Below are 13,483 nucleotides of genomic sequence, written 5' to 3'. Positions count from 1 at the left end.
TTGCGCCACAATGTATACCTAGGAAACCCGTGTACTTAGATTTAGGTGCACGTTAAAGAACCCCAGATGGTGCAAATTTCCGGAGCCCCCCCCCCCCCCCCCCCCAACGGCGTTCCTCATAATCAGAAAGTGGTTTTGGCACGTAAAACCCCATAATTTATTTATTATTTTGTTCCGACGCGCCTTTCATTTTTAAGTTCTTGGCTCAAGTTATTTGGGGAACCCCAGGTTGTCAAAATTAATCTGGAGCCCTCGTCTATGGTGTCCCTCATAGCCAACTGCTTCATGAATCAATCAGCTTTACCCCACTCAGATTCCCTCCGTCGTCATGCTCTATAGCTCTCCTGAAGTTTTGCCATGCACACCAGGACAACTATTTTGGCAAATCATACTCGTGGAGCTGGAGCGCGTATGCGCGGAAATACGTACGTGTTTCCGCATTGGAGAACGTGTACTTTGTTTTCAGGCGCCGCAGGTGGCAATAGATAAGCATTCCACCAAGCCTCCATACAGCTCCAGCTCTTAATTTCTTCAACAGCAGCATTGCCAAATATACTGAAATGAGCCAGGGTTCACTATGACGCAGACTCGACTCTCGCAGAGCCCGAAAGGGAGCGACGCGTCCAGTTGCGTCGCGGAGCGTCTGCGTACCGTGGCGAGGACTCCCTGGCCAGCCTGACCAACCTCGAGCTGATCGCCAGGCAGTGGAGGACGTCCGCGATGCTACGGGTACGGCGCTTCATCAACATATTTCCGCACCCGACTCGATATGGTTGGGAACGGCTTATGATTTTTCTCCTTTTCTGGCATGTGTGTGCAGAGGATTTGGAGAAGTTCTGAAAGAGCTTCGTCCAGAAAGCAGATTCGCCTGGACCAGCCCATGGCAAGAGACGAGTAGCTGTGTTCGGAATAAACTGTTTGTTTGGTAACACTTTTTTTTTCTTTGTCGACTCATCCTGAAAGCGCATGCCACTGAAGGCAGGAAATGATTATGGGAAAGAGCTCCCTTGGGCCCGAGATGCAAGGAAATAAGGCGATCTTCACTGTACAACTGGCTAATTGATGGAGCTCCTGGGCATGCAAGCTGGCTCGGTGTAAGCTGAGTGATGTCGGCGCATGTGAAGCCATATCTTCTTTTGGTCCTTGTACTTCATGTAAGCTCCTTAGCATAATGAGTGCAGCTACAACGGTCTCTGGTAAGCAAAGTGTACACTGCAGAGTGTACGCAGAGGCAGGCATGTGGGTGCATTTTTCGTTGATGTCCGTGCAATTGCCCTTGAGAGGGATATACATGACACCAGCAAAATATAAGCCATTATTGCGCATGACATGCACATAATTCTGTTAAATAAGGCCCTCCTTCACCTTCAACAATACTCCTAACTTTAAAGGGCCGTAGCACTATATTTTCATTATGGCCACAAATTTTGCGGTGGACGTACTTGAGGTTCGTACTGTCTAGAGAGCTAGTACTGTTCTCTTACCTCGACACAACAAATAGTTACATTGAGAACGTTCATTACATGCAGCGATAAGGTGCTCCAAGGCTATATTTTGTAACGGTACATTATTTTCTATTCTTTATGCCCTTTGTAATTGGCTCTTAGGAAGCCCCACTGTCATCTGTGATTGGACAATCAGTAACACTGACAAGAAATGAAATCAATGGTTACAATGTGTGGCGTCAATACCAGAATGAAATTATTACTTTCATTGTCCTTGTCCTTCAGTGCATACTTGCACTTTTAATCTACAATGTACAATTCTACTAGTCCTGGAAGTATTCATGCTTAACACCAATACAGCAGTGTCACCAGGTTCAGCGACCTCTGCAGAAATGGGAAGGCAGAAATGACACCAAATAGACTACACAACAGATGGGTATTTCAGCTTTTATTTGTGAAATAGTCAGTTTTGGTAAACAATAACTTACCCATTTTTAGACTCTTAACTACAATGTAAAAAATCATTTTTGACGAAGGCCTTGACTTCACGGCATACACCACCCAAACCTTCTCAGGTCACTGTTAAGTAGAACCCAGGTACATAGTATTTTTTGATCAACACAGTGGGTGCAAAATTTGCTTAACACCTCTTGTGACCCATATAAACTAGCAACGTTTATTTTCGCAATTCGATCAAAGCTATAAAAATCATATGCACTGCATCAATACTTAGAATGCACTTCTCAACATAGTTCTTAACCCCTGAGAAAACACCACCAATTTGTTCTTCACAGCTGCACAATAGCATACTGATGCATAACAATCCTTGTTACAACTTTGATGGCTGTGCAAGCCTGAGGCAATTGTGCATCTGAGTCAAGCTTTCCTCCAGGGCATCCCTGAATTTCCCAGTGGATGTAGTGGCACAGCTATTGAAGGATGACAGGCCAAATGTGACGGTGTGTGCTTGTGGGTTATAACAGCAGCCATAGCCATCCTTGACAAGTGGGCCATAAAACATGACTGCATCGCACTGTGTCGCCACCTGCAAGTCCAAGGTTCATGTTAGATGGTACTAAGCACCTTGGCCACACATAAAAAAACATCTTTCACATATGCAGTGTTGTATCAAATGAAGGATTATTGCATCATGCGTTCCTGCAATGACAGTCCTGTAATATTAAAAGTGGGAGATTCAACATAGAGGACATTTTTCCCGACCAAGCTTCTCGGCAGTAGTTAGTCAAAATTTGCGGAATTGCCAATACAACTATGTATTGAGAACCCTAATAAACTTGGATTGGTTAGAAACCACGTTTTGAGAAATATGACCTGGAAATGTGCCGTGAAATACACTGCTCTTCCAGTTAAGTTTTTTGTACTAAATATTTCTACAGTGCAGAAACGTTAACTAGCAGAGCAGTGACACTACATTTTGCACACTTATTCCTTGAAACTTGTCCAAGGCACAGAGTTTCTAGCAGAAGAGTATGCTACGAGTACTGGCTGGCTTCAATACTGTAATTACAGCATGCCCCCTAAAGCCATTATTTCAATGGTAATTATAATAAAACTTAATACACAACCATACTGACATTACCAAGCAAATTCTTGTGCCCACCGCTGCTGTGAAGCTTGGACATTAACAAATTATTTTGTAAAATCCACTACGTTTCTTTATATAATCTGAGACAGTCGCCAAAAAACATAGTACAGGCTACAGAAGGATACAGACACAATGATTCCTATATATATATATATATATATATATATATATATATATATATATATATATATATATATATATATATATATATATATATATATATATATATATATATATAGAGAGAGAGAGAGAGAGAGAGAGAGAAGCGCTCATTTGTTACACCAGAGCTCTTGTCACTCAGTGGTTGCAGAGTTCCATACTAAAATTGCCAAAGCTTACCTACCAAACTGAGAATTTCAAAGTTAAAATCCCATGCCCGAGGAGGGGAGAGGGAGGGGCGGGAGATAGCAAGCATTATTTAGAAACTGAAGTGGCCTGTGCACATGCCTTTTGTAGGATATATACGCACTTTATTAATCATAATTTACCTTTAGACACAGCACACAAGTAGCAACAAACTTGGAACAGCAGAGACTGACAAGCAACACATAGCTTTTAGATAAGACTTTTCGTCAGCATTGCTGTAGCCATTTTCACCTGCTTCAGGAACATGTCTGTATAAACTTGGTCAAAGTAAGTAGCCCTGTTGCGTCCTTTCACCATAGGAAGACTTCCAATGGAAGGGTTGAAAATCAATGAGCAAATCTTTTTTGCAAACAGAATTTATTTCTAAAGCTTAATGCAACCTATATAAAATTTTATAATGAGCCAAAATTTGTAAAGTTTAAGATATTTTCGCGAGATATAACAGGCATGTGTAAAGGAAAATCTGGTGCTGCAGTCGTTCAACCACCATGGTAATTGTGAGTAGTACACCGACTTCTCTACGATTTGGCACAGATTTGTTGGGAAAGCACATTGCACCTTCTTTTAATGTTCTTTGTAGCACAATTACATTGCGTCCTCACCTTGCAACATTTCTTTTGTGGTATGTAACATTCACAATGGTCATCTCATGTAATTTTCACTGCATAAATTATTCTCAACACTTTCAGGCATGTGTGCCACTACGTCTACATATCTCAGCAGCAATGGGTAATTATTGTAGACATTGTCATTATTATCCCAAATACAGTCTCATGGTACAAATTAGAAGCCAAATAAGGTCATAAAACCTTGCCACAAAGCAAACTTATTCTCATAAATTAACAAGACTGCTCAGAATAAGAAAGATGAAGTTTAGACAAGTGCCTGTACGTCCATTATTTCCACAATGGTTGAATGATGGTGAATACAGGCACTGATATAAGATTCCTCTCTAACGTTCTTAGTGTGAAGCTCTATGGTTGCTAGGAGTCCTGTGGCACTCGAATGCACTAGAACATTCTACTCTCAGGGCCTTGGAGTACAGTATGCTTGATACAAACCAAATCACACAACCTAGAACCAATTTTTGTCGTATACACTGTATATTCTCGATCATATGAACAAATCTAACATGTAACTGAAGTCAACCAATGTGGACAAATGAAATACAAACAGTAAAGAATAAGGTATAACACTTCAGTACTAGCTAAAATGTGTGATTTCACACATTCTATTTGACACATGCTTGAATAGTGGCCAGTAGCCAGATAGCTTTGCCTTTAAGAGTGGAATGCAATAGCATTCAAATATCCCTAACTGCTTTTCACACTTCTCTGCAACTGCAGCTTATGTAACCATAACGTTTACGGGGAAATGTTGGTGGTGAACGCTATGCGCAAAGGCACGCTTTCTGGTAGAAATGTGGCCTCTTGCATGGGCTGATCCCAGAGGTAGTGCACAGTCACGCCAAAAAATTACATCATTTTTAGATTTCTGTTATTGTCATACTTTTAATACTTAAGTTTAAGATAAAAGGCATTTGCTGTAGGTGTTTTGTTTCATGGCATTTGTTTGTGAGCTGTCATTCTCCAAATTCCAAGGAATAACTTAGTCAAGAATGTAAGACAAGGTATGAGCAACTTTAGTGACAGAATGGTGTGGCAATATAACCTACATATGCTGCATGTCATAGCAAGGCGTGGCATATACATATGCCTATAGTATATATATATAAATATATACAGAAATTTTTGCTCGCAGAGAACTCTGCCGACGCTAGTGCCGACACCAGATATTCTGCGACACGGGCCCTTAAAGAGGGCATGACACAGTCACCCAACATTTTGCGGTTTTCATTGAGAAATTGTAGTAGAGGGTCTATTATGGCTATACACGTGTAAAAACTGGGCAGTAAAAGCACATTTCTGTCCAAAATATGAGCCAGAAAGGCGGTGGTCCCGGGTTCAAGTCCTGGACCAGGACAAATTTTTCTTCAACTGTGGGGCTTTTCTTTCGAGGAATCGCATGGGTTTCCTTTGTAGGAATTGCTACGATTCGGTGGATGTCCCATTTTCCCTTTATTAGCTATTAATGAGCCATGCATTGGGTCTCCTGTTAGGCTCCAAGGCTTTAGAGAATCCATTATAAATTGCAAGACAAGCAGCACTAAACACACATCAAGGCATGGTGATCACAAGTCCTTTCTGTTCAGTGTTTGTCATTCTACTACACTGCCTCTGGCAGATAGAGATATACCAAGCCAGATCATGCTTGAGCATCCTCAAATTCATGAAAGCATAGTACCTTATACCACAGCTAATGAAAATGGCTCCCATTCATAATAATTGGAAAATAAATGCATTTCTTCAGAATACCCCTGTGACGCATAAACGTAGGTGCCCTAAGAGAAGATTTATAAGGAAGCCCTCAATGTGCTAAATTTCTACAATAATAAAGAGCAGCTATAGGTGCTGTTCAATCAGTGCTATACTAACCCAGCTTATATGTACTACTGCGATGCATATTGGTGATCAACCATGTTGCCAAACATTATCAGCTAGCCGCTGCTTTGCTACACTGCATGCTTTATGAAAGCATCACTTAAGAAGCAACACAATTGTTTGCATTTCCATATGAACTTACTGTCTATCAATTCAATCAATTCATCAAATTGCCAACTTTGCACTACAAACATTGGCATCTTTAGTTGTGTTAGACCTATTGAACTGACTAAAGTGCTATCTGCATAACTGTACATGAGATTTGGAGTGGCTGTTTCAGTCAGCAACCACTGAAAAGCATTGTCTAAAGTTCCACACCCAGCTTTTGTACTGTACTTATGGGCTGTGTCTGATGTTACCAGATACCGCTGTTGGTATCTCCCGAGGTTCTGCATTTGTTGCCATTTATTCATTGCAATGATTTAACCCTACATCTACGATCTTGGCATCCGTGACAGGGACAATAACAGGAACAGCTGCGTCTGTGAACACGAACAAGCTGAAGTCATCTTCGGGGTACTCTCCGATCATTTCATGCACACTTCTGCATAGGTCGTTGCACACCTGCGGATCATCTTCTGGTTACTCCTAAAGTATGCGTGCTCTGGAAAACCCTGCACGCGCAAAGCAATTGGCAATCTTTGTCAGCAACAGTTCTTTCCCTGAATGACAGAGCAAATGAATAGCACTGAGATCTATGCTGTACCTCTTGTTAACATCATAGGCAAAAAGCATTTTTTGCAGAAAGCTTTTGGGCAAAGCTTATGTTTAGCTTCAATTACACCTTGATCTGGCTGGAGAATCGAGGTAGTGTTGGCAGAAAAAAATTTAAATGTTATTTTTAATATTTTCGTGGCATGCACAGTTATCAATACCAAAAACACATTTTGCTGTTCATACTCAAACCTTCGGTTGAAGAGGAACATATATAATCTTTAAAGAGAGTCGCCGTCATCCAAGCTCATTTGTTACTGCTGTAGATGCAGTCTTTACGCATCGCTGCATTCCGAAAGCACCACAGCTTCTCCGCTTTTCCTATATCAGCAACAGCAGCCTGTCTTCACTAGTAGTATTTGAGCTGAATAACACTGTGACGTGCTTTTTACTTTGTTTTCCTCCAGCTGAGGAACCATCCGCTGTCATGTAGGTGCTGCGGTTTGGCAAAGCTTGTAATAAAATGCTGCTTCACCAAGGTTGCCATGTGCCTGTGTCTGCATACTTCTCAACCTAGATGCCCAGATGGCACTCTTGCCAAGAGTCCACAGTGTCACATTCAACAGCTCTGCTTTTCCCAAAAATCAACTTGGAAGACATGCCATGTTGCTTTTTAAATCTCTCAGCCAACCGTTGCTACACTTGAACTCTGGCTTGCTCGTGTGCAAGGCCAGCACTGCTGCCTGCTTTTGCAGCCAGTGCTTGCTTATTTACAGGCAAGTTGGTGCTTCTAGCATTCTTCAACCACTCGACAAGGGCAGCTTTGACTTCAGGGTGCTTTTAATCACAGATGCATTTCCTCTTCGTTGAGAAGCTCGTCTCAAACTGGTCCAGCACAGCTTGCTTGTTCTTTATTATGGTGGACAACGTTCATAGTAGAATGACGGAACTATTTGCAATTTCCTACTTCCTCTAGTTGCCATTTTCCACTGCATGAATCAAGCAGACCTCCTGCTCAACCTCGCATGACCCTTATGTGATGATCTCGGTGAAGCCATAACATGCATGGGAAACCATAGGATGCCCAACTGAACCACCCGCAGATTTCTCGACAGAAAGGCCACACAAGATGAAAAACAGTGCGTCCACACTGCGCGCCAGACATTCGCCAAAGCTGCCAAAGCTGAACAGGCCTCAAGTCTCTATATCTCAATATGGTGTGCCACACACGCCCATACTGGAGCAATGACTTCCATGGCACTTGCGCACAGCACGACAATGAAAGCAACACTCGCCAAAGCTGCAAAAGCTGTAAAAACTGAACAAGCCTAAACTCTCGATGTTATCCGTCATGCACCCGCAGTGGTGCAGCGACTATCATGGCGCAAAAGGAGCAAAGGCTCCAACTGGTGGGTGCATGCCACTCTGTCTGCATCGTTTGTGAGGAAGGGAACATGCACAGGTCCAGGCTACAGCTCAAATGCCTCAAGCGTCCTAACTTTCGTTAGTTCACTCATGGTACTCAGCAAAGCCCACTGCCTGTAGTCTTCAAGTATTCTAGTCTAAAATGCATGCATTTCGGTCGAGACCATGTGACACTTGGATTAAAGTGATAATTCGAATAAAGTGACTTCGTTGTAATGATGGATTTACTGTACTTGTTAGTTTCACTCTCCTGAACAAAAAAGATATGCACTGGTAAATTTAGAAAAGCGTAGTTCTTTCACAGGCAAGACCGAGTTCAACTACCAACACGGTGGTACTTACACATGCAGCCCCATGTGATGAAGAAAGATTTTGGCATGGATAACAAAAGTGGCCCATAGGTCTTTTTTGTGCGTTAAGAAAAATAAACTGCTTTAAATGTAACACACAACATGTTTTGCATTAACAGCTTCTCATTTTTTTTTTTTTTGCAAGAAAGATCATGGAACTTTTTAGCCAATTCTTTATCTCCTTCTCCCGCCACCCTTTTTTTAGATCTCTTCCTATCACATGGGCATGTTTGAGAGCCTCTACTTATTTAAGTCAAACATGGGGATTAGATTCTGTGCCCATTACGTTGCACAATTTGTCAAAATAGTAACATGCAGCAGAATGGTTTAAGGCACAAAATTTCTTAGGTGAAATTCTGGCACTTAACTGCAGCATTTAATGAATTTAATAAAACAACTTACCTGACTGGATGAAATTTTGAACTGAGTGCTGATGTTGTACGCTGGATCTTTGTATATTTCAGGCACGGGAATTTCATTTTCAATGGCAATAAGTTTCAAACCAAGCAACAGCCGGTCCACACCATGTCCATTAATAGCCTTGATGAGAATATATGAGAAAAATGCTAAATTTCAAGCCAGAACTTGAAAAATATGCATGATCCTTAGTAATGTAAGCTAGAAACAAACAGGATAACTCATTACCATACTGCACCTTTTCCTAAATTCAGAATTCTTAGTGTAGCTAATAAATGTATGTGAAACAATGTTTTTGGTTCCTTCTCATCTTCCACTGCACATTCTAACAGCTTGATATATTGAAGTCCCCAAAAAACAGCTTTGCTATGAGGGATGCTGCAGGCATGAATGCAGAGATACAGGAAATAATGTGCAGAACTAAAAAACAAAAACAGACTAAAAGACAGGACATGCAATAATTAAAAACTTATTCTAAATTTCATGACTGAATATATACATGCGCAACACGAAATGGTGCATGAGTCAAGACTTTTATATGTCTTCTTTTTATTTCTTTCATACAGACCACATACACAAAAAGAAAAAAAGCTATAAAAATTTCTTCATCTGCCCCACAACAGTAGGCAAACTTGGGCAAGTTGGTGGAAGTTCATATTTGACAAGCAGCAGCGCAAACTAGGCAAGGACGAAGAAGAGATCACAACATATGCATTGTGTCGTGATTTTCTTTTCTTCATGCTCGTCTAGTTGGCACTGCTGCTTGTCAAATATATCATCTGCCCTACATTATGCCAGCAAATTTATCTTTGTAAGGTATAAAAAAACTCTGGGTTGTTAAGGCTGTTGTCCTGTAATGGCCATCTTTTAAATAAAAAATGCCTGTGAAAGTTCTCGCTGCATATCATTGCCATTCTTTGTTACAGTGTTAACTTCCTAAAAGTGTGGCCCACAGTACAGGCAGTGCAGTGGTAAATGTGTGCCTTCCTATATTCCCAATGAACAAATCATGCTCCAGCGTGCACTTATTTTATGCACAGGCCAGCTTGGTTCATGCATTTATTTCCACATGTCAGTGGAACTTCCTAGACAACTTCCATGACACATGTGACATAGTACTTTGTAAGCTTCTTCTAACAGTAACATTTTCTGCATTGGCTGCTGAAAATTCGAGGACAAAGTATCACAAATGCTAAAAGCACCACTGGCACTGTATCTGTCCGTCACTTTTCATTGCACAAGCTGAAAAAAAAAATCATGATCAGATAGAGGATGCCAATGCTGCTTTTAGCACCTGTAAATCTTGCATGCCTCTGTCCCCAGATTACTGGTAGCCAACACAAGGAAAAGTGCTACAAGAATTCTAAAGAACTTGCACATACTTATAAGCAACCCTGAGCCTTCCGATTACACGATCACTCCCGCACCAAACAGTGCACACAGCAGGAAGCTGAAGTGATCAGCCTACAATAAAGTATGTCTTGCTGTGCAAAAAAAAAAGTCTGATCAGTTCATTAAGACATGCACATTCTTACCAAATTTGTATAGTCCTTGTGATTCTGAACAGCTTTCCGTAGACTCTCTACCTTTTCTGAAAGTTTGGTCTGACTGCTTTCAAAAGCCTTGCAAAAAGCCAAGCTTTCACTTGAAGTTGAGCGGATGGTCTCGGTACGCCCGTGAATAAACTTCCGTGTGGAAGCACTCTCGTATGTTGCACCTGGTGCCTTGTAAATCCTGTTCAGAAGCACATGAAGTAAGTTAAAAAAAAAAAAATTCTGTAGGCATTACATAGCAGGCTCACAATGAGCAATTTCTGGTTTTGATTTCTGTTAGTTCCACAAATATCAGTACTCTAGTTAGCCTGCTACATTTTTCACATGTTACAAATGTGACTGTTTTGGATGGCCATTTTCATACTTTACTAAGCCTATCAGTTTTTAGGCTGCTCCCTTTGCTAGGACAAAACTGAACTCATGGCAATGAGTAGTCTTAAAAGGCCTAACAACATAAAGGGACCATCAACCAATATTTAAGATGGCCTGTCATATTTTTTTCATTTGCTTGCTCTTTTTCCTTCTTTGCAGTGCAAAGAAAAACTTATAAAAAGTATTCAGACCCACATGGATTACTCATGAAGGCATAGAAAAAATTCTTGAAAATAATTTTTTTATCAGTGAACTCTCACGGTTACACAGACAATGTTCTGTGGGAATGAAAGGAAAGCTACGGGAGAGGAGCTCCTGCACATGTGTTACTGCACCAAGTATTCCGGCACCGTTTGGCAGCACTTTCGGGTTCTTTTAACCAATGACATAGCCGGGGCGAGGGGAGTTCAATCTCAGCCCTCACCCCAACCCCCCCCAAAAACTTCTTTGTCTAGGAAACACATAATAACCACTACACTCCCTTTGTCTTTTTTTTTCTATCCCTTGTTTTTGACTTTCATTATATAAACAAATTTGAGGTGAGCTTCATGCTGGGCTTGTTTGTACATTTTTTAAGAATGAATACTGTGCAAAAAAAACAGCACAAGAAAGAAAGACCTACAGGACAATGATTTGCCCACGGCAATTAATATAGTGCCGTGCACAAATCATCATCCTGTAGGTATTTCTTTCTTGTCCCATTTCACATGTATGGCAAAATATATTAAGGACAGGGATACAGGGGCAGGGAAGCCAAGAAACAGCCACAACAAACAGGTGGGAAGGGAAGTAGGTGAATGTCTGTGGCGTCCACACAGCGGCATGAAAAGGTAAACAGAAATATAGAAATGCTAGAAGCCACCATGCTGTTCAACAACCTGGTGAATGTTGACGAGTGCGACAGTGATTGACGAAAAAGAGTTTTAAGGAGGGTAGTGGGATCATAGATAGGAGGAGGAGGGGACATGCATAAAAGGCGTCAAGAACGAATGTGGCAAAAAATTATGGACAAAGGAAGAGCGTCTTGCCACTGCCTGTTCCCTCGACACCAGACGGCCGTGGCCAGTCACCTAGCAGTGATGCGCTGCTTGCTGCTGGAAGTCCCATCCTTACAAGTTACAAGATATCTCTGCATACTTCAGAAAAGCTGGGTGTCAGGAGACACGACACATCCAAATCTCTCAGAACTGCTAGCCATCATCTTACTGCTAACTACGGACTCCAGAATTTTGACGAATGCATCTAACACTAACACAGAAAGCAGCCCTGCTTTGGACTGTCTGCCTCATCGATTCCCGAGTGTGATCAAATAAGGACGTACGTCGCATGATGAGGACTACAATACCATGATCAAAGATTCCCTACAAACATCTCTTCAAACAAGTCGGACAGCAGGTCACTGAAAGTGAGTAAAACTTTCATCATATGACACTATCTCAGTTATAGCGCGAAGGTGCGTTCCTGTATTTTAATGTAGGAAAACATACCATGCCCACAACGCTGGAAACGCGATTTGGTAATAGGCAACCTGCAAACATGACCTGTGTAGTTGGAGAAGTATGGGAGAGGCCTTTGCCTTGCAGTGGGCGTAACCAGGCTGATTATGCTGATGATGATGATGAACCTGCAAAATAGTGCACGCCCTCTTCCGGAAATAAGTAGCTGTAGCCAAACCAATCACTAGAAGATCTGGTAGGAAAACAATGCTTATCTCCACTGTCACCTGGTCTGCAACAAGTCTCATTTTGCTCTTCGCCTTTTAGAGTGCAGCTCTTAGGCACCCGTTCCTGTGGCGAGCATTGGCATTAGTGAGGTTCACAATGGTAAAGGCGAAGCTGTTCAGTGGTAAGAATGCATTGTTCTGCTAGTCTGTGGATGAGAATATCCTGGTTGGAAAAATACATCTCTCGTGCACGCGCAGCATATATCTGCAAAGGAAGGGCAACAATGAGTTACCGTATTTACTCGAATCTAGCGTGCACTTTTTTTACTATAAAAAGGATAAAATGCGCATTAGAATCGAGCACGACCCTAAATCTGCATTACCATATCGCCATCGGCATTTCAAAATTGCTGCCTTGTATGTGCTTAGAGCCTAGCTGCCGTAGCTTGCTCCATATGCTGCACCACGTGTGCTTAGGCAATGCTTCCTTTGGCTTAGGTTAGTGCACCGTCCATCTTTCCGTTTTCTGTGTTAGCTCTAATAGCATGGAAGTGCCGACTGCAAATGCATTCCGAGTTCATCACGATGCTACAATTAAAATGAAAGCGATCACGTGTGCGGAGACGGATATAAATCGGGCCGCATCACGGGTGTTCCGAATTCCCGAAACTTCCGTGTGGGACTGGCGCAAACAGGAGAGGCGTTTTACACTGGTGGCTGCTACGTACGACACGGCCGCACGGCCCTTGTCTTGAAAGCGATCTGCGATGGAGAGAAGTGTCTATGCAACTAGGCGCACCACACTGTGTTTTTGTCACTTAGTTCGTGTTGGAGAGAGGCTGCACAAAGGTCAATTCCCTCGCTCCTGCTACCGCACTTCCTCACTCCAGCGTTTTGATAAAGAGTTTCCATGGTCATTGAGAGAGGCGTGTTATTGTTTGTTTGTGCACGTGTAACACCATGCTTGTTAATTTAGCTAGTAAGCGAATGTTTAAAAGTTTGTACAGCCGATAAAACTACTATCCTTAATTTTTCGTATAGCTGTCTACTAATTTGCTATCATAATCGATGCTTTGCCTTTCGGGCGAAACAGCGACTTTTTTTATTTATCGCAACTTAAGAGCATTGGGA

General features: G+C 41.8%; 2 protein-coding genes across 5 annotated transcripts in view; one reads left to right on the top strand and one right to left on the bottom strand.

The window, feature by feature from the left end:
* The window catches only part of LOC139054646 (uncharacterized), a 46,581-nt gene extending 45,652 nt beyond the window's left edge, over window positions 1-929 (top strand). For 2 of the 3 annotated variants that reach the window (XM_070532004.1, XM_070532001.1), the window contains 2 exons: window positions 587-729; window positions 821-929. In XM_070532004.1, coding sequence (XP_070388105.1) covers window positions 587-729; window positions 821-898 — 221 coding nt within the window. In that variant the 3' untranslated portion in view covers window positions 899-929. The remainder of the gene's footprint in view (window positions 1-586; window positions 730-820) is intronic. The other variant, XM_070532002.1, reaches the window with a different exon arrangement.
* A 947-nt stretch (window positions 930-1,876) lies between these two features.
* LOC139060138 (carnitine O-acetyltransferase-like) overlaps window positions 1,877-13,483 on the bottom strand; it is a 50,389-nt gene continuing 38,782 nt past the window's right edge. The window contains exons 12-15 of one of the 2 annotated variants that reach the window (XM_070539047.1): window positions 10,300-10,498; window positions 8,750-8,887; window positions 6,483-6,532; window positions 1,877-2,490 (exon numbers count right to left, since the gene is read on the bottom strand). In XM_070539047.1, coding sequence (XP_070395148.1) covers window positions 2,322-2,490; window positions 6,483-6,532; window positions 8,750-8,887; window positions 10,300-10,498 — 556 coding nt within the window. In that variant the 3' untranslated portion in view covers window positions 1,877-2,321. The remainder of the gene's footprint in view (window positions 2,491-6,482; window positions 6,533-8,749; window positions 8,888-10,299; window positions 10,499-13,483) is intronic. The other variant, XM_070539055.1, reaches the window with a different exon arrangement.

Source organism: Dermacentor albipictus, chromosome 1, assembly GCF_038994185.2.
Source record: "Dermacentor albipictus isolate Rhodes 1998 colony chromosome 1, USDA_Dalb.pri_finalv2, whole genome shotgun sequence".
NCBI lineage: Eukaryota > Metazoa > Arthropoda > Arachnida > Ixodida > Ixodidae > Dermacentor > Dermacentor albipictus.
Note: the sequence above shows the minus strand (reverse complement) of the source record. Positions and strands in the feature narration are given on the sequence as shown.